The 20,840-nt window shown below is 38.7% G+C and overlaps 3 protein-coding genes across 3 annotated transcripts; 1 reads left to right on the forward strand and 2 right to left on the reverse strand.

Moving 5' to 3' along the window:
- Positions 1-1,615: 1,615 nt before the first annotated feature.
- Positions 1,616-12,077, reverse strand: LOC143696746 (uncharacterized). Its single transcript, XM_077193394.1, has 7 exons — positions 11,958-12,077; positions 8,726-9,420; positions 8,039-8,149; positions 6,296-6,487; positions 5,905-6,061; positions 2,562-2,750; positions 1,616-2,280 (listed from the first exon to the last, which is right to left on the reverse strand). The coding sequence occupies exons 2-7, from the start codon at positions 8,901-8,903 to the stop codon at positions 2,079-2,081; spliced, it is 1,029 nt and encodes a 342-aa protein (XP_077049509.1). The 5' UTR covers positions 8,904-9,420; positions 11,958-12,077; the 3' UTR covers positions 1,616-2,078.
- A 998-nt stretch (positions 12,078-13,075) lies between these two features.
- On the forward strand, positions 13,076-18,031 carry akip1 (A kinase (PRKA) interacting protein 1). Its single transcript, XM_077193397.1, has 6 exons — positions 13,076-13,222; positions 13,443-13,613; positions 13,691-13,771; positions 13,853-13,981; positions 14,140-14,933; positions 15,719-18,031. Exons 2-5 carry the CDS (start codon positions 13,461-13,463, stop codon positions 14,281-14,283), a joined length of 507 nt encoding a protein of 168 aa, XP_077049512.1. The 5' UTR covers positions 13,076-13,222; positions 13,443-13,460; the 3' UTR covers positions 14,284-14,933; positions 15,719-18,031.
- Positions 14,115-19,110, reverse strand: cunh11orf16 (chromosome unknown C11orf16 homolog). Its single transcript, XM_077193396.1, has 8 exons — positions 19,036-19,110; positions 18,661-18,878; positions 17,545-17,901; positions 17,322-17,443; positions 17,097-17,238; positions 16,238-16,475; positions 15,566-16,144; positions 14,115-14,911 (listed from the first exon to the last, which is right to left on the reverse strand). The coding sequence occupies exons 2-8, from the start codon at positions 18,868-18,870 to the stop codon at positions 14,649-14,651; spliced, it is 1,911 nt and encodes a 636-aa protein (XP_077049511.1). The 5' UTR covers positions 18,871-18,878; positions 19,036-19,110; the 3' UTR covers positions 14,115-14,648.
- Positions 19,111-20,840: the final 1,730 nt, after the last annotated feature.

Consider the following 20,840-nt stretch of genomic DNA (forward strand, 5'->3'; position numbering starts at 1 on the left):
GATGAATAAGTCATAAAGGAAACATCACTTGGGATGCTGTTGCTCTTGAGTAGTTGTTTGTTCTTTTTCAGCAATCTTCTTCCAGCAGGGTAATTGTTTTGCACGGGACATGTAAAACACAGGCCCTATACAGACCCCAAGACTGGGAAAGGCATTCATCAGATTCAAGAACAAACAGTGTGAGTCACTAACTTCTTTATCTCCATCCATAAATGTGAGCACGTAAGGGGCTATAGTCAGGAGAGGTGCGTAGATTACAGCCGTTGGGATTAGAATCAATAAGGTGTTCTTAAGTGCTCTGTTTTTTATGGGTGAGCCACCTCTTCCACCAGTTTGCCCTTCACCTGGACCTTTTTTGGAGAGTGCACACACAATGCCCATTAGACATGCAAGCATTATCAGTAAGAAAACATCAAGGATGATTGACAAGTACAGAGCTATTTTAGGTAGCCTTTCTTGGTAGGTAATCAGTACAATGCCTAAAGTTAAGATCCAGATTACAGCCGAGCTGAAAACACGATGCTCCCATTTACTCCCTAGTTTCATGTAGAGGACTGCATGTGCTGCGGCCAAGTAGCGCTCCACACACATACTGGTCAAGAGGAGAGGACAGCCGATTATGTTGAGGACAGAGATGGCCTCAGAAACTCTGAGAAGCGTTCCAGTGGGTTGACTCAGAGAAATGTACACATAAAGAGGAAGACTGACACAGTAGAGTATGTTCAGCACGGCAAGATTGAGCCCCGAAACTTCAGACGGTGACACAGCTTTCTCACCCCTCACCAGCAGCCATAGTAGAGCCAAATTAGTTGGGAGACCCACCACGAGACTTACGATTGCCAGTGGCAAGCGAACACAGGAATAATCTTTTTCATTGCACTTATCCACAATGGTAAGAAGCAACAACGGAAAATTGCTTGTATTACTGTAGATTGTGTGTGTATTGGTTTCATTTGATATGCTGTTTGTCATGTTGATTGAGCACTAGAGAAACACAAAAAATTGCTTGAATTACAAAAACAATGCAAAAATATTGCAAAAATGCATTTAAACTCATCTAAAAACAGTAATATTGTGAACTATTGTTACAATTTAAAATAACTGTTTTAAATTTTTATACATTTTAAAATGTAATCACATGATCCTTCAGAGATCATTCTAAACAATTTAATTAGATCAATTTAATGCATCCTTCCTGAATAAAAGTAATGATTTCTTTCTGATCTTACTGAACCCACATTTTTAATGTCTATAGACACACACTCAAATAATAAATATATATTTAAATGTATAAACAAGATCAAAGTTGTGAAAGTGTTACTGAAAATGTTGAGATATATAAACTGACCTTTTCAGGCTATGAGATCAATTTTATTGTTCGCTGTCCTTCTCTCTTCTTGACAGTTCTTAAATATATCAGTTCTTGTTCTGTCAATCTAATTTAAATACAATGATTTGAATGTCTGTGCTGGTTCATTGAGCGTGTTTTTTCCACAACCCAATGAAAATGAGAGATTTTTTTTCTCCACATCTTTTCTGGTTTCGAAAAAAACACTTTAGCAAATTTTACCCAAATCGACAAGGGCATCTGGACTCAATTAAAGGCAAAAGGAAAACAGATCGACCGAACAGTTTATTTACAAATGAATCAGTGCATTTAAAGTGCAAATTTTACAGAAAGATTTTAAGTTAACAAATGTATAAACTCTAATCAAGAGTAAACATAGCTTCTTTACAACACCTTATGAATATGATATTATGAAAATGGGTGGTAGCTGGCACCACAAGCAAATTACTTTGTGCAAAACAAAAAGATTTTGCTCTTATTTTCTAACAATATTTTTCAAAACCTCAATTTACATTTTGGTTAAATTAGGAATAGTACTAGTTTTGGATTTGACAAGAATAACCAGGTCAGGATATATTTACAATATAGCAGATATTAAAAGATATCATCAACATTAAAAATATCAAAGTGCTTCTGGTTACGCTGACCAGTTAAATCTGTGCAGTGTTGTTTGTATTGTCTTGGCCACATTCAGTGCTGCTGATGAGAAAGTCGACTAATGGTTGCATGTCTATGGGTGGGGGACGGAAGGAGCGTGTGGGGTCTTGTTTTTGGGGGGTGTAGAAATCTGTACGTAAACCGGGGTGGTAGAAGAAGTGGAGGGGTTTGGCTCAGTTTGAACCCTCTGTAACACAAGGGCTGGGTGGATTTGGCTGTTGGCGTGGTATGTAGGGTATGTGGTATGGGGGCTTCTCAGCAGACTCTCTTGACTCCTGTGTAGAAAGAAAGAGAATTTAGTGATGTACAAAATCATAGAAACTGAAGCACTTCTTATAGGTCTTATGGCTTTACACATCCTCACACATATTACATAATAGTAGAAAATGTGGTGTGGTTGTAACGAGTGGGCAAGGGTTGTGGGTTTAAATACACGTAAGAGGCCTATTAATATACAGGCACGACAAGAAGGGAGGCTATGTTGTAAGTGTACTGTGAGTCTCTGTGGGGAGAAATCTGCAAAATAAACAAATTATTTTACAATGATTTTCCTTACCTCTCATACCCTCTGTTCTCATAGGCTCTGATGACCTCGGAATAAACAGGACTTCCAGGAGGCAGCGGTCGGTCAAGACGCTGGGACAGGCTGAAAAGTTTAGGCGGGGGGAATGCCTCCCAGTCTAGTTGCTCTCTCTCCAACCAGGACGGGCTCCTCTGAGTCCTAGAGCTCCGTGTTTCTCTTCTCCTGAAGGTGAACAAAGACAGTACCAACACATTTAGTATTATGATTGTTAAAAAAAATTGTGCATCATTCTAACTTTAAAACACAGTATCCACCGGTTTTACAGATAACGCTTAAGCCCAGACTAAAATGATTTTAACTGAAAGCAACCTGCACTGACAAATGTGACCCTGGATCACAAAACTAGTCACAAGTAGCACGGGTATATTTGTGGCAATAGCCAACAATACATTGTAGGCTATGGGTCAAAATTATAGATTTTTCTTTTATGCCAAAAAACATTAGAATATTAAGCAAAGATCATGTTCCATGAAGATATTTAGTAAATTTCTTACCGTAAATATATAAAACTTTTATTTTTGTGAGTGAATGCTGCACAGTCGCAAACATAAATGGACTGATTTCCATTACACGAGAGTAGATGTTAAAACTTCATGCTGATTTGTACTCGGCTTTCGCCAAGATAAGCACCAACTAAGACGTAGCTTTACAGTAACCTATGCTTCTCCATCCATTTACGCTTCTTTCCATCTGGTGACGTGAATCTCCTTCTGTCTGGTGTTAATAGTGTATTTGCGCGTCAGCACACACAACGGTGGCAACCACAGTGCGGTCCCCCCATAACAACCCTCTGGATTGAGCGGAGTAGGGAACATCTCTAGGGTCTTCAAGTGGGCACCTTCCGTCCTCAGTGTTTCGTCGACTAGCCCACGACACCTCAAGAGGGCTCGACAGTGACTCTGGCGTCCCAGAGTCACCCCCCTCCGTCCCCCACTCAACTCAGCCCAGCTTACTGACCTCTACTTCCCTCTTGCTGCTGAGACCTAACCATAATCTCACAATCTCTCCGCAACCCAACCATACGCGCCAACCCGTTTGACTAAGGCTGTCGAGCCCCACTGGTGCGTTAATATGCAGTTTCAGTGGCAACGGTTCCGTATGGCATACCACCTACCGCAAAACACAATATCTGCCCAACCACCCGTCATACACGCAATATACACAGGAACGTAATGACTGTAAATACTATACAACCTCTACAAATAAACCAACAGTGCTGCTGAGACCTAACCACAATCTCACAATCTCTCCGCAACCCAACCATACGCGCCAACCCGTTTGACTAAGGCTGTCGAGCCCCACTGGTGCGTTGATATGCAGTTTCAGTGGCAACGGTTCCGTATGGCATACCACCTACCGCAAATCACAATATCTGCCCAACCACCCGTCATTTACGCAATATACAGAGGAACGTAATGACTGTAAATACTATACAACCTCTACAAATAAACCAACAGTGCTGCTGAGACCTAACCACAATCTCACAATCTCTCCGCAACCCAACCATACGCGCCAACCCGTTTGACTAAGGCTGTCGAGCCCCACTGGTGCGTTAATATGCAGTTTCAGTGGCAACGGTTCCGTATGGCATACCACCTACCGCAAAACACAATATCTGCCCAACATCCCGTCATTCACGCAATATACACAGGAACGTAATGACTGTAAATACTATACAACCTATACAAATAAACCAACACCCTTCAAGTTTTCAAGAATTCTACGAAACCGTAGCATGGCGGCCTGTCCTCAGCCAGCTAGAATCTTTCCGTCTCAACCACAGCCAGTTGCTGCTCCTTTCTGCTGCTTCAGATAAGTTCTTTACTGTGCGACGCAACTCTTGACCACTGAATCCGACGTCTCTGAGGAACCGGGTTGTAGAGTGTGCCACAAAACCTCGACAACCCACTTCCACTGGATAAACCTGGACTCTCCATCCTCGCTGTTCTGCTTCAGTGGCCAGATGAGCATACCGCAATTTCTTCCTCTCATATGCCTCATCTACCGCATCCTCCCATGGCACTGTTAACTCTATCAGTTGAACAATGCGTGCTGATCCAGACCACAAAACAATATCTGGTCGTAGGTTAGTGGTGGCAATCTCAGGTGGAAAAATAAGCCGTTGATCAAGATCAGCCAGCATCTTCCAGTCCCTAGCAGCTTCCAGTTGTTCTGAGCGAGAATTGGTGTTAGCACCTTTTCTTGGTGGTTGCTCGTCTGGGCGGAGGAATATTGTCTTCTGCGTGTAATGTTTTGCTAGAACAGGCGGCAACTTATTGGTCATACTACGCTTGCCTTCCAATGCTAAAGCCAAACATCGCAATACTTGGTCATGGCACCAAGTAAACCGACCTTGGCTAAGAGCCACCTTACATCCTGTCAAAATGTGCCTTAATGTGGCAGGTGATGAACACAAAGGACAATTTGTCCAAAGGACGATTTTTTTCAATGTTTCGATTTTTTTTGCACCCTCAGATTCCAGATTTTCAAATAGTTGTATATCGGCCAAATATTGTGTTATCCTAACAAACCATACATCAATGGAAAGCTTATTTATTCAGTTTTTTGGTCACATATCTTAAAATATGTTAGTGCCATTGTTTTGTCTCGAGATGCACGCCAGTAATGTTTTTTTTAACAAGGCAAGGCATCTTTATAAAAGCTAATTGTAGACCTTTTCTAAGAACAAACTATTTGTTTTTAATTCATTTCACCGAGAATTCAATGTCATTCTAATGGATGAATGAGTTCAGTTCCATAATGTTTAACAACCAGAAAGTGTCCAGATATTTAGTCTTAACTTTGCCTTAATTTAAACGCTAAGAAATTTTTTTTTTGTAAAATGCTTTATTGTATTTAAAATTTAAGACAAACATATTTAAGATCTTTTTCTATTTTTAAAATAAATGCCACTTTTGATCATTTGATATGTAATGCAATTATACATCCATCTTTAATTGAAGCCAAAGTGTCCTCATACTTTCTGGGGCTAATATATATTTGTTTTGTTTATCAGATGACGCAAACTCTGAATCACCATGTATATTTTCTAAATGTATTCATTACTTCAATGAGCTCATTGTATCTGCATTAAATTATTACATTGTTTAAATTAATACATTTTTAGCTAACTGTGATTTTTTTTATATGTACATTTCTGCTTTGAAATGATATGTATTGTGAAGCGCTATACAAATAAACATTAATTGAATTGAATATTTTATTGAAAGACACCCCTCTTTTTTTAATGATTTTGATGAATTTTAATTAAAAGAAATTATCTTTGAGGTTTATTTTATTTATTAAAGTGACCAACCTGCTTCTGCCCATCCGATGCTTTTCCTTCTTTTTGCTCATGCGCTCTTGACAACAGCAGACGATGAAGCACACAGTCATGACGAAGATGACGACCCCGCTCACTACAGACACCAGTAAAGCAATGTGAAGTCCCTGGTCATTTGGCCGAGGGATACCTGGAAAAAAAAATAGTGTTGGTTTCAACAGATATGATGACCAGTTATATTAAAACTGAGAGAAACTGTAATTATTCTTTAGAAAGAAATGTTCTTAAAGATTTTAAATTCAGATATTTGCTTACATTTGGGGGAAATAAACAAAGTTGGCTATGAAAATAATAATTATGCTTTTTTATTAGTATTATTAGGATACATTTCTTTCCATAAAGGGTAATTGAATGGCTGCCCTACTCTCACAGACTGGCAGGTAGCTGCTCCATCGTGGGACGCCGGCATGCAGGATGCATGTGATTTTCTCATGGCCAACCAGCTGGTAGCCCTCCTTACACCAGAACACAAGCATAGAGCCCACAGACACCCCTGTGCCGTGCTCCACGTAGTAGGATCCCCGTCGTGGGGGAAGCACAGAAATACACACAAGCCCTGTAGGAACACATAGACAGACAGACATGTAGACGAGAGCAAATACTTTGAATGTTTTGTGATGTGTTAAACTCTGTAAATTGACTCATAACACATGAAATCCTTTCAAATCCTGTTTATGGATCATAATGAAACCGTCTGTGGAGAATGATTGTATGATTCCAGTTGTTTTGCATGTTATAGTTTTTTTCCTGCCTCATGCATCTTCATGTGTTTCCTTTGCAGTGAGACATCTCACCCATTTTTGTATCCTGTGGTGAACCACAGTGAATTTTCATTAATGTGTAAATGTCTGTCTTGTATTTGCATGATGTTCTGTGAGTATTTGTTGCTTTGAATCAGTGCCAGCATATCAGTGACTGTCTTCCCTACCCAGCCCTTGTCCCATGATCCCGGCTCACTATCAAATACTCCTCCCTCCAGTTCCTCCATGTAAGCAACTGATTAAATAAAGATAAGGCCCTTTATCAAATATTCATTAATTCCACACAGTTTTCCTATTATTAAAAACCTTTGAAAGTGCACTTAGGCCATCCGCTGACATGTCAGAGTTTTTTGAGCACAGGAATTGTATATTAAGTGCTAAAAGTCTTATCTACCCAATTGTATCTGTCTATCCATATATCTGTCTGTCTATCCATTCATCTGTATCTGTCTTTCCATCTATTCATATCTGTCTCTATTTATATTCATCCATCTGTCTGTCTACCCTTATGAAAAAGAAATTTATTCAAGTGTGCTATTAGTATACTTCTTTTAAACAAAAAAAGAAAGTATACTTTCAGTCTACTTGTTATGTACTTCTCAGAAATATACCAAACATAAAATTGCATACTTAAGTATAATTAAATCTATTTATAAATAAGTCTATTCTATTTAATAATTAAGTATATTTGGCCTACTTGTACAAAATCTATTGATCGAGATATACTTAAAAGTATAATGAAGTATTCTAAGTTGACTTGTAGTAGTGTTTACTCTTTTGATTGAGTCGGTTATTAAACACTTTTTTCATATAGTTTTATTACTATATTACGCATCTTTTGAAAGAGAATTTTCGGATCAAAACACAGGTGAAGAAGAAGAAACAAGTGATAGAAGATAGCTTACGAACATGTAAAATAACGTGATCATCAAACATTAAACAACATATATGTTCAAAACTGCCTAACGTTACCGAATGAAGTGTCGACCAAGGTTACTGACTGTGAACTCCATCTATGTTTTAATCATCGTTCTGATTCCCATCCGGACGTAGTCTTTGACAAAAATGAGATTTTCTCTGCTTTTTGTTTAAAATGTTGCTTTTTTTTAATGAAACTTACTTACCCACATACAAGTTGTGGGTAAAAGATAAAAAAGTTGATAAAAAAGGATGCATGAAGCTAGAATAAAATGTTTTTAAAATGGAAAGAGTTCAAATAGAGTTAGAGGTACATTTCAAGGAGAAACAAATAATACCTAAATAGAAACACAGTAGTATAGTGGAAAAATAATATATGAATAGTAAACTATATCTATCCATCCATCCAGTCAGTCAATTGTTCTTACCTGTGTTGTTTCTGGGTGGATCTGTAGGTTCAGTCTGATGTTCTGGATTGATTGATTGCTCATCAGTGGTTGGATCAGAGGTGGTCATGAGCAGATTGGGTATCACTGAGGCTGCGTGAATAACACAATCAGTCCACACACAACCCACAAGTTTTTGTAGCTCCACACATCATGTTCTGTATCAGAACAATTTATACTGGTCACACAAATCAAGCGTAGCGTCAGTTCTGGCAGGTCATGTTGGCCAAGCTCGCATCAGCTGACTCTCAGCTGATCCACGTCTACCTAGGAATACGACGCCCATCACAGCATTCATAAGCTCCTTCGGTATTATCAACAGCTATTGCGTTTGCAGGAGCTAATTACCCTCCTCCATCCCCAGCTCCTCCTCTTGTCAGTCAGGATTTGGCATTCTGATTCCCCTTTGAATCAGACTAAATTCTCAAATTATGTTGTACATTACATTTTTTGAATGAATGATATCTGCAATACATTCATGTTGGCTCTGTTCTGTTTATTGCTGCTCTCCCTGCTCTTATCTATGTTAGGCTGCCTGGATGCGCAGGGAGCTCTTGATCAGAACAGAACCATACCGCCAATCCAAACTGTATGTTAATTGTCAATCGTATTTGACGAAAGTGTCTGTCTGTCTATCTATCTATCTGTCTGTCTGTCAATTGTTCTTACCTGTGTTGTAGCTGGGTGGATCTGTAGGTTCAGTCTGATGTTCTGGATTGACTGATTGATCAGTGGTTGGATCAGAGGTGGTCATGAACAGACTGGGTCTCACTGAGTTTCCGTGAGTGTAGGGAAACCACACCGTCAATCCACAAACAACCCACAACAAAGACCACACTGAAGTCATGATCAGAGGCCCCCAGAGGCCGCAGCACAAAGAGTAGATATGTCCTAAGGTGATCACAATACTCCGTGTAGCACACTAAACATCACTGTTTATAATCCATTCATAGTGCCAGGTGAAGGAATATCACAAATAGCTTCTTTTCCTAAAGGTGTCTGTGAATATCCAAGCTCATCCAAGCTTAGTTCATCCAAGCTTATGCCCATAGCTCCTAAAAATGGCAGCTCCTTCTCTATTTCTCCTGCTGTATTAAGCATAGGCTTCTTCGTGTGTGTACACAGCATCTGCTGTGCCTGTCCGCTCACTGCTGCTGTTATCCTACAGCATACAGTGAGGCAGTCAAGGGTCTTACATAACATGAAGTGCACGTGTGGATGTAATTTTGTGCACTCTTAAATCCCCGATCTCATCTCTCCAGTAACTCGTGCACGCTCTCTCACTCTCTCTCTCTCTCTCTCTCGGGACACTCGAGGGTGAATCAGGGCATGTGGATATATGCATGTGAGTCTCTGTCCCATATCTGCTGAGAGAGTGAAAAATGAGCCACAATCTGCAGGCACACGTCATATTATATATTTATATACTCAAATCAACATGTTGACTTATAATGCCTCACAATTTCTTGACCACCCCAAAGCAGAATAAACGTGTGTATAAACAGAGCGTGATGCAGATGGTGTAGATGGCACGTGGACCCAATGCCAGTACGGTTGAATTAATTCTGTTCACTTGGATGAGCACAGTGGGTTTCAATCTCAGTGCAGAGAGCCTGTTAGACTGCGTGGGAAGTGTTAGAAGGATGCTATAGGGAGGTTTCCTCATTGCATAACACTGAAACCGTGGTAACAGTGTCAAGATTTATATATATATATATATATATATATATATATCAGTATTTACGGATATGCATTCAATGCAACTCCTTCTACTTTTTTCCCCATCTATGGTCTGTCTTCCTCTAGAATACCTTATGAATGTTTGATAAATCACAGGGCACCCACAGGATGTGTAGAGACACAATCAAATAAAAGCTTCCAATGTTTTCAGCTGCATTCAGTGAGTTTGTTGCATCTTTTAAATTTTTTTATGTATTGGAACACTAATTTTTTACTTGTTTGTTGATGAATGCTGTGTTTCTCACATGGCACACAAGTTAATTTATGACTGACCATGGATGTCAAATAATTACTAAGCATCTGCCCTAGTAATCCTTTAAGCTTTAAGATGCTTCCATGCATTACATTCTTTGGTGAAATAGGATTCAAATCTTGTAAAGATGCTTATCTGGCTTTTAAGAGATACTTTGATATTTTTCTGATATCCACATTATGAAAAGAAGGAACTAAAAGTCATAGTCATAGGCCTATCAAAGATGATTTGTTTAAAACAATTGCTAGGATCCCTACTTAAGTCCCTTTCTACTCTTCACACAGTTCTCCTTACCTACTTTCAGTTTCGCACAGTAGTTAATTTTTACATTTAAAATGCTCTAAAAGTACTGAATCACTCACAGGACTCTAGACTAACATTTGACACCAGTGCACCCAGAGGTGGACAGTAACAAAGTACATTTACTTGAGTACTGTACACTTTTTGAGTATCTGTCCTTCTGGAAACTTTTTACTTTAACTTCATACATTTGAAAGACAAATATCGTACTTTTTAGTCCACTACATTTCTGTCAAGGTCCTTGATTAGAAAGTAGTAACGTCAGTCAGGGGATGATTTTGGTTGCAGGGGTTGCATTTTGGTTGGAAATGAAAGTCGGGTTGACGTCAGAACCAATGTTGGGTTTGATCTTCTAAATGCGAATTTTGTCATTGCTTTGGAGCACAGTAGCTTATAGATAACTACAGTGAGGCTAAATATGAATACTAAAAGCCTAAAAACTTTTCATAGAGCAGCATTATGTAGTTTTTCAACCATCATTATATATTTCCAAGACCCTTGAGGTGGTACATCGACTTACAATAGGTTGAATGACACGTCATAGCTGCCATAGCCTGACAGTGTCTGTATCGCTTTTACTGGCACTATGTAACTTCGGGTTTCGGGTAGGAACCCGAGCACAAAAAAACTACAAAATTCGACTGCTTTACGGCATACGTCACTTCTCCCACTTCCTCAAATTCTGACGTGAGAGCCCAACTAGCGTTTGATACCCATCTGCACAGGCTTAATTTGCGGGTGGGTGGGAGATGTCCCCACCACTTTTTCCCAGGGTCAATTGTGTCCCCATCACTTATGAAACATCTCGCGACACGGATGTACCAATACGAATAAATAAAAAATCTCCAGTTAACTCTAGTAACTCTAGTAGAACAATCATTTCGTTCGTTTGTTAAATAAGAGGCGAGAAATTTGTTGTTTTTGAAATCAAGTGCAAAGTGTTCGTTGTCGCTGCCATCAGTGGCGCAGATACATGTTGTGACTCGCGCATAGTCTTCACACGGGCGCGCGCTTCAATCCGTTGCGGAGAGACTCTATTCGTTACGGTGAAATCACAAAACATAATGCACAAAAAACTTGTCCCTGCTTAATATACAACCACTAATAAACAATCGGTTTTGATGAGAAAAAAAACTATACTACTTAGTGCGGATTAGAACCCAGAACCTCTGACACGCTTGGCAAAAGTTCTGCCACTGTGAAAAACAACAATCGGATCATCTAACGTTATGTATTTATTCACGTACAAATACTCGCCACTAACAACATATATTACATCTCATTAAACGACAAATTCAGCACCCCCCCCCCCCCCCCACACACACACACACACACACACACACACACCTGTCCCACCCACTTTTTAAAACGAAGTTGCGCCACTGCCCGTCTGTATGTTGTTATCATGGCCAAAGCAACAACTGAAAGGGAGTAGGCAAAAGTTCTGTCAGAGGAGACACAATTAGACTAAAAGGGAGAGTGACAAATTAGAAGGCCGGACGAGGATCAATATTGGAGGGAGAGCAAGACAGTTCGAAGACGGTGAGAGTGCGCGGGTGCGACCAGCTCTCTCTCTCTCTCTCTATGCTCGTTCTTTCAGTAACATACCTGTACACCATAGACTGTACACTCAGGTGTAACCATAGCCAAGGGGTGCTTCTCATTTCTTATTTGTGCATCCTCGTTTCCTTTCCTCGCTTCCTTTCCTAGCGCCTCAGCTCCTCCCCCTGTAGGTTGTGAGGGAAGGACCGGGAAGGACGCAAGGAAAGAAAATGAGGACGGAGGAATCGAATGAAAGCTTTTTTTTTATACATTTGAATACTTGATCACTCGAGCGTCAATTCACAGCGTCATCAGCAGCGCTCCCTGCCCTTATGTTGTTGAAGTTTGTTTATTCGTGAAATTAATAATGAATAATAATAAAGCAAGATACCCTGTTGAAATATGTGAGATGTGTAGTTTATATAAACTGCAAGGGTTAAGTGTAAATTCAAATTGTGACCGATGTGGAGGGGGAGGAGAGTATAGCTACGTGCGTCACGTTTAGTCAATAAAACACTTCCGCATAGGATACACCTGTGTATCCTCGCTCATGACCCCTCTGAAAGCCTCCTCACTCCTCGATCCGCGACTCCTCGCGGTGCAATTAGAGAATTGAGATGTCCTTCAAGATGGCTGTGCTTGATTGGTTTCCGGGTCATAGGATGGAGGACAGAGGAGCGAGGAGACGAGGAGGGATATTGAGAAGCACCCATCATGATGTCATGATGTCTTTGGGTGTAACCACGACAGATTTTACGACCGTAGTAGAAGACAATGTTTCCCAACTGTAGGGGGACCCTGAGAGCAAAAACCACAAAAACAAAATGTTGCTTTAAATAGGGTACTATTTGAGGGAACAGCCATTTGGGTGTCCGAAACCATTGTGGACGTTACTGAGTGCACTTATTCAATCTCACATTCAATCTACTGTATTGATATTGATGAGGGTATACGGGAGATTTCGGACACAACCAATTACTGATTAAGGTGAATATTATTATAGTCTTCTCGACTAGATACCATCCTTTTATTTTTACCTTGATTACAACGGGGTCCTGTTAGTAACATTATTATAAAATGTAGATTTGTAGGTTTAACATTTTTTATGTAATATTGGGATTCTTGTTGTCGCGTTTAAACCACGGACAAAAGACTACATTTCCCAGCAACGCGTGGGAGAGAAGGAAATGCATTTGAACTTTCACTTTAGCGACACACACACCCATCACTAACAAGCAGCGGCAACAGTTTGAGAACTATTAGACTAAATGCGGCGATCATTTTATTCTGTTAAACGAACAAACAGCTGACATTTTGGGCGTCATTTAATCGTAAGTTCCGCGTTTAAAGTGCAGATATATTTAAGTGTTCAAATGTTTGCCATGCGCTTAACATTCTGAATCGTAGAATGGTTTTCATGAATGCAAATACGTTCAAATTCAGAATTATAGCTCGGCTACAAATAGTTTTTCGTATTATGAGGTAGAATTGTTGTGAGAATCATTTTGTTTAGGCATGATGCAGCCTAATATTGATCATATGCAATTCCAGTGCACTCCGCTTGTTTACATGGCCAGTGAATCCTGGCTGGAGTCTTCCCTGCGCCGTTCATCTAAACTCGGGCAGGAAGTGTTGGAAAAGGCAAAAAGACGGTCTGTTAGCAGCTCAAGTGCAAGACCAAGACCATCACCCACGTTCAATCACTATGAGAGGGGCTCAGAAGTGAGTAGACTCACATTAGTTAGGTCAACTAAATAAATAACGTCCGCGACACTAATTATTTTTGTACTGTGTTACAGAGAGAGATTTCCCATTCAAATTTGGATCATGCTTTTGCAACAGTAGTGGAGTACATGTCTGAAACTACGAGACAGTGCCAGGTGGAAAAAGTTTTTTTTTTTCATTTACTTTAACTGTGTTGAGATATGAATGAGAAAAAACAGCCTGTGTTTCTTTAACAGAAGTTTTATAAGAGTGTTCACCTGGCTCAGCCCAGTGAGCGAGAACACATCTGTCGCTACCATTCACTGCAGATGTTGAGGACTGCTGACCAGAAACAGAATGCTACTGCAGCCATCAAACGAGACATTGTAAGTATTGACCTTAGCAAAAAAATAATAATACATTTTTCTTGTCATGTTGTGTGTGAACTTGAACTGTGAAGGCATTGTACAAAAGTTGATTTTTGGCAGATAGGGATCATATTTTAACCAGGCTGTATTTGGTTCATCTACATATTTTATTGAAGGGTTCATCAGAAGCAGAGGATTTTCTTATTGAAGTGCCTCCAGGAACCTATTCAATAACAGCAGCAATGCAGGACACAGGGCCAGAGACGAAAACTGTTCACATCAATGCAGGAGAAAGCATGAGCCTTATATTCAACCTCTGAACTATGGGTGAAAATGAATGCCTTAATTGTGGTCTTGCACTAAACATTTTTAAATGCACTGACTTTTCTTGATTTCTGCTTGAGTGTTCATAAGTGTTATTGCTAATACTCAGGAATATTTATTTATACATTTTTAAAGAAATCATTAGTTTATATTGAGGCACAGAAGCCATAATGAGATTATAAAGCAAGACAAAAATTTACATTTATTTTTTTACTTTCTTTTACCTCTTACAGATGTTGCATTTTAATAAACTTTTGCATGATTTTACATAATAGTATTTTCTATTCAATTACTACACAACCATAAGATGTTGTATATCATCCCTGAAGAAAAAAAATCAGCAAAAGCTGACTGGCAATTCTTATAATACTTTGAACTTTGACTGTGGAACTAGTATCAGTTTATTTGGCCTTGTGCTGATTGCTACAGATAGTGGTGATGGTGATGACTTCGATTCAGTTGATGCAAATATGTCCCTCATATTGACTCCTCGTTTTGGTGATTCACAAACCAGTTTAAATACAGAGCTGTGATTGGTCATCATAGAGTTATCTGTAGAGCTCCCAGAATTCCCAGTGTCTCTTGGCCAAGAATGGGTTACATTTGAACACCTGACTGCTCTTCCTGAAATACCAAGAACACCCAGGCAAGTACAAATTAAAAATATTTTGAAAGACAATAAAATTATTTTTTTCTGGCTCTTGTATTTAAACCAAATAGTTCTGCCATACCATTAAAATATTTGGGGTCTTAAGGTTTTTCAAATGTTTTTGAAAGAAGTCTCTTATGCTCACCAAGGCTGCATTTACTTGGTCAGAAATACATCTAATACAGTAATATTGTGAAATGTTATTACAATTTAAAGTAACTGTTTTCTATTTTAATGTCTTTTAAAATGTAATTCCTGTGATGAACTGAGTCATCATTGTCACATGATCCTTCAGAAATCATTCTTATATGCTGATTTGGTGCTCAAAAAACATTTCTTATTATTATCAATGTTGAAAAAGGTTGTTGCTTTATGATAAAAATGGCTTAATAGAAAGAATTAAAAAGAACTGCATTTATTTGAAATGTAAATATTTTGTAAGATTATAAATGTCTATACTGTAACTGTTGATCAATTTAATGCATCCTTTCTGGAAAAAAAACATACCCCAAATTTTTGAATGATAGTGTATATGTGCAAATATACTATATGTCAGATCATGAGCCAGTATTTTCAAAGTATTGTATTTGTCCATTTTTACAGCTATATTGTAAATATTTAGTCATTACCTGGCTGCTTGTGCTGTGGTTCTGCAGAACCGCTTTTCCAGTATCTCCAGGCTGGTCTGGACTCAGTTTGACTGTATGGCTTTCTCAGGCAGGAAATATCTGTGTTTATTGAGCGGCTCACCAGTCCTGACCCCAGAGGCCTGTGTTTTTCAGCTGCAGTATCCTCCTCATTCTCATCTGAGTCAGAGCTTGATGATGAGGAAGATGAAGGCACTTGTGTCTGTTGAGAGCTCCGTAGTTCTTTCAGTTGGAGATCAACTTTCCTTTCCAGCTCATCCCTCCTCTGGTTGTTCAGTAGTGGAGGTGACATGAACATTGGCCAGCATCTCTTGACTGGACAGTGGAGCAGTGGAATGGAGGACAGACTGTGGTGGTTGCACTGGTGACATGGCAACTCAAAACAATTCATGGTGCTGCAGTGGGAAGGCCTGTAGCAACATGGCCTAGATGAATAATGCTGGAGGTCTTTGATAATTTGCTCATGGTGAGAGGCTGGAATCCATACTGCAAGCTCTTTGGGGACATGAATTGTCATTCCGTTCCAGAAGAGAACCTGAAGTCCCAAATTACCTTCATCACCTTTAATGAGACAACAGATCTGAGCAAATTCCCCTGGGTTTATTCAGTTATACAGATCACTCTTATGGTTAAATTTTAACTAAAAAATCTTACTTTTTAGTGGATATCTTAGCTCCATACCGGAGATGACTCTTCCAGGCCCATATCTTCTCAGATCTTGCTCCCATGGTGCTAAAACAGTGTCCCCTGGTACTATACTGTGCCCATGTGCACTGGCAAGATTAACTATATCAGGCTGGCAGGTTGGTTGAACTGTATTTAATATTTCCTTAAATGTATTTCCTTTAGGTCCAAACTTATCAAACTCCACCATATAAAGATTTCCTCTGCCCTATAGAGACGGAAAAAAATGTTTAAAAAATGTTTAACAAACTATGATTATGCATCTAGATTTGAACTAAAGAGCTTACTATATTTAAAGATACACTACATTTTAAAAAAATGGGGTCAGTTGGGTTTTTCTTCTGAAATTAATACTTTAAGCAGCATATATTTAAATTGATCAAAAGGTACAGTAGCCTAAATACCTTCACAACGTAATAAAACAGTTCCATTTTAAATGCTGTTCTTCTGAAATTTCTATTCATCAAAATTCTGAATAAAAAGAATAACGTTTTGTCACTGAAATATGAACTAGCACAACAGTTTTCAACATTGATAATAAGAAATATTTCTTGAGCAAATCAGCATATCAGAATGATTTCTGAAGGATCATGTGACACTGAAGACTGGAGTATTGATGGTAAAAAATTAATTACATTTTTAAAAATATTGAAATAGAAAAGAGTTATTTTAAATAGATTTTAATTGATTAAATTCTACTGTTTTTTGTTTTTTTAAATGCAGCCGTGTTAAACATAAAAGACTCATTTCAGAAACATAAAAAATCGTACAGACCCCAAAACTATTGACTGGTAGAGCATGTTCATAATAATTTTTTTTTTCTCAATACCTGATGTATGATTGTCCCCAGGTAATAAAACCCGTCTATCTCTTTCCTGGCTAACACACGGCAGCCGGAAAACAGCTCAGCACCTCGCATTACCCTTCCAGATACACATGATACTGAACTAAAAGGATTCATAGGGGAACACCTGCAAAGATATATATTTCCCACAATATAATTATGTATTGTTTTTATTTCTGTCTCTCTTTTTAGTTAAATTAGAAAACATACCAGTATGGTGCACAGCGTGCGCAGTTGTGGTATGGGACCTGATAGAAGTCCACTGAATGCCTGGGATCCTCTGAGTATGATGGATTTTGAATCAAGTCATCGGTTGAATGCAACAAACTGAGCTGATATATTATAGAACATTAAATGGTGACAAATATCCGATTAACTAATAAAGGATGGCTAGTATAAGTGGTGTTCGGTCACCATACAAACATCATCTTACCTGGTCCACATTGCCAGCAGAGTTTAGAGACATCACATAACAGCTTCCACTAGTGGTGGAGGTGATGCACTGCAAGAAGTCTGATATGTCAGTGTTCATGGGAGTCTTGTCAGATATGTAAAATGTATGGACAGGGCGTGTCACCAGGGTTGATAATGAACCCAAGCATTGAGTGGAGTTGTCTGGGAGACCGCTGGTCACCAAATGGACAGACTGACAGGTAGGGTCAGAGAATGCTAAGGCCAGTGCTGTGTGGAGGTCTCTGCCAGGACTTGTCTGTAATGTGTGGATCCAGCTCAAGGCTTCATAGACTACATCAGGAGTGCAGGGCATCATGTGAGAAGACCATGGTGTTGCCTAGTGAAATAAATATGAGTTTTTTATGGAATATTGCGGTATTATAAATGATTTATCTGTGCACATTATTATTTTTTTTTAATTCGTGTGCCCTTGTAATCTTTAATTAAAATAACTTCCCTCTTGAAGTGACATCTCATCTCTTCTCTGATTACGTGTTTACTGGTGCGAGGGTTGGACAAATTGTCACTTACATGAGATCGAACAATATCAAACCACAACAATCTAATCATCCAAACGATTCCTGATGGACAGAATTACTGAGGCCTTACATGTAAGAAAAAATTATGTGGATGTCGAAGATCTCAAAATACAGTACTTCGGATTCTGCTTGACTCCGCTGAATCCGAAGTAGCCTACTGAATGTATTTTGTTACTACTTTGCTGGAATAAACTTCATTTTTGGAAGCACCTTGGGTTCATCGGCGTCAGAATGAACCCAACGTGCTTTGTGTACCTTGCCACTGCTATGCTGTATTAAACTTCATTTTTGAGATCTTTGACATCCACATCATTTTTTGTTACAGGCCCTAAAGGGAGGTAATATGAGATGGAGGAAAAATTACACCACTTTTGCATTCTCTCACAAATGTTTGCCATTACCCTGAGAAACTTTGCATAGCGCAAAGGTTTTGCGAGGGATTGCAAAGTTTCTCGGGGGAACGAGAAGTTTCTCAGGAAAACTCTTTTTTTTTTAAATATTTAGAATATATAAGTAACCTTTTGCAATGTGTTCATTGTGATTCATTGTAAATTTACCTTGTATGAAAAGCTGATAATGTTGAAGAGCGAGTCTCTGAGTGAAGCTTTAGTAATTAAGGTTTGGATGATAAGATTCTTCACTGATCCCAAAAAGCAATTCATTCCCGCAGATGAGTCCAGAATAAAGGTAATATTTCTGCTTTTACCCATAAACAAGGGGAGGACACTTTGGCTATGATATACATGGGATGACATTGTTTCTTGCATCAAATGATCTGCAACACAATTAAATTTGCTGTTAGTTGACTTAAAGACCCATCTGACTATAGCTTGTGTCAACACAAACAACTCTTTTTCATATTTTTGTTATAAGCAAAAGTATAGATTTTCAGGATGGAAATACATATAAAAACAATTAAAAACTATTCATACCTTTCCTGACTCCAAGAACACACTTGCAAACTGTAGCAAGTTTTGTTCTAATAATCCACTGAACAAGGATCTCTTCTGTGTACTGAGGTTGCCATAGTGAGCCACTGACCAGCCTTAAACTATTAGAATGCCATTACATCCATCTAGTGGTGACAGAGAGCATCTGATGGGCAATTGGGAACATGGTCTATGTATGTCTGAAGGAATGGGATCATTCTGGAGACTGGTGTTTCTCTAATCACCTAAGTCACATAAAATAATAGAAAAAAAAGATTAAAGATTAAGTTGTTGCTTTAATATCAATGGTATACAGACTACAGCCAAAGCTTCTGAAATAAATGTAGTCAAACTTTACTAATTATGGGTCACTGAGAACAAAAATTATGCTTAAAATTGTTGATTGGCACTAGTTTTCAAGATATACTATTGGGTCAGTTGTTACATGACATATATAACAGTATAAACAGTTTTAAAGCTGTTTTGCTACATAATGGCAATGATTTGTCATCAATTCCAGTTGGTCATATAAAGGAAATGTATGACAACATGAAACAACTTTTGAGGTGCATAAACTATGGCTAACATCAATGACAACTTTGTGGCGATTTGAAGGTTGTTGCTCTTTTGCTTTCAGATTGGATAAACAAAGTTATACCACCCTTACCCATCAAGCATGGTCTTTTGGTCCTCAGATTCATGAACATCTTTGAGATGATGCATTTGACCAAACAATGTGTGGCAAGGAAAAGACAGCATGGAAAGCCTTCCAGTTAGTGGCAATACATTTGATAGGAAACAACAAGGAAGACAATAGGTTAGTGGAAAACCTAAAACAAAATACTTGGTTGGAAACATGTCCCTAAAGTTACATTTTTATCTAAATTTCCACCCCACCAAACATCAGAGCAGTGAGCGACGAGCACGACATGCGATTTCAGCAGGACATTGAAACAATGGAGAAACGCTATCAGGGCAAATGGAGCCCATGCATGCTTTCAGACTATTGCTGGACAGTGACAAGAGATGCTCCATTTAATGAATACAAGAGATGAGCCAAGAAGCGCAGAGTAGACACTGACAAGGACAAAACTATGTACATACGTTTTTTTTTGTTTTTTTGTTTGTTTTGTTACCTTTTGTTCCATAGTAAATTTGATATATATAACCCTTTTGTTGATTTTTAAGGTGTTACATAGACAGGACAGGTGTCAGGTACTATCTATTCTACACAATAGACATGGAAGTAAAATGTAAAAACTTAAATATCTTGGAAACAGTAGAAAAGCACATTTAATGAAGCTGCAGTAGTAAAGATGAAACTGTTATAAATGTGTTTGATGGCTTTGAGAGAAATGCCATTTGAGATCCTGCTCCAGAAAGGGTCACCTGAACCTTATTTCAGAGCTATGATGCCCATCCCAATGAGAGACACTCAATCCAAAAATAGATTATGTGCTGTCATCCTCTCTTCCACAGAGGCTGAAATGTGAAAAGGACACTGAGGTGAGAAAAGCTAATGAAAAATACATGTTTTGGAAAAAGGACCCAACTTTGACAGACTAAAATACAAATGTTGAAGACGTAATAAGGTGCCCTTCGGACAGCACAGAGAAAACACTAGATTGATTTCTGAAGGATCATGTGACAAAGACTGGAGTAACTTTGCCGTCACACTAATAATTAGCATTTTAAGAGGTATTCTAATAGTTTAGAACAGTTATTTTAAATTGTAATAATTACTCAAAATATTACTAATATTACTGTTTATTGTATTTTTCATCAAACAAATGCAGCCATATATATAT

This window comes from Siphateles boraxobius, unplaced genomic scaffold (genome assembly GCF_051911475.1).
Source record: "Siphateles boraxobius isolate OS27281-9 unplaced genomic scaffold, OSU_SipBor_1 31, whole genome shotgun sequence".
Taxonomy (NCBI): Eukaryota; Metazoa; Chordata; class Actinopteri; order Cypriniformes; family Leuciscidae; genus Siphateles; species Siphateles boraxobius.

Coding starts and splice junctions, on each gene's coding strand:
- LOC143696746 (XM_077193394.1), bottom strand. CDS start 8,903: ATGACTTCAGTGTGGTCTTTGTTGTGGGTTGTTTGTGGATTGACGGTG. Junction 6,488..8,038: donor TCCACCCAGAAACAACACAG/GTAAGAACAATT, acceptor GTGTTCCTACAG/GGCTTGTGTGTATTTCTGTG. Junction 6,062..6,295: donor CTACCTGCCAGTCTGTGAGA/GTAGGGCAGCCA, acceptor TTTTTTTTCCAG/GTATCCCTCGGCCAAATGAC.
- akip1 (XM_077193397.1), top strand. CDS start 13,461: ATGGCCAGTGAATCCTGGCTGGAGTCTTCCCTGCGCCGTTCATCTAAA. Junction 13,772..13,852: donor AAACTACGAGACAGTGCCAG/GTGGAAAAAGTT, acceptor TTTCTTTAACAG/AAGTTTTATAAGAGTGTTCA. Junction 13,982..14,139: donor CAGCCATCAAACGAGACATT/GTAAGTATTGAC, acceptor ATTTTATTGAAG/GGTTCATCAGAAGCAGAGGA.
- cunh11orf16 (XM_077193396.1), bottom strand. CDS start 18,870: ATGCAAGAAACAATGTCATCCCATGTATATCATAGCCAAAGTGTCCTC. Junction 16,476..17,096: donor TGGGGACAATCATACATCAG/GTATTGAGAAAA, acceptor CCGTCTCTATAG/GGCAGAGGAAATCTTTATAT. Junction 14,912..15,565: donor ACCACAGCACAAGCAGCCAG/GTAATGACTAAA, acceptor TTGGTATTTCAG/GAAGAGCAGTCAGGTGTTCA.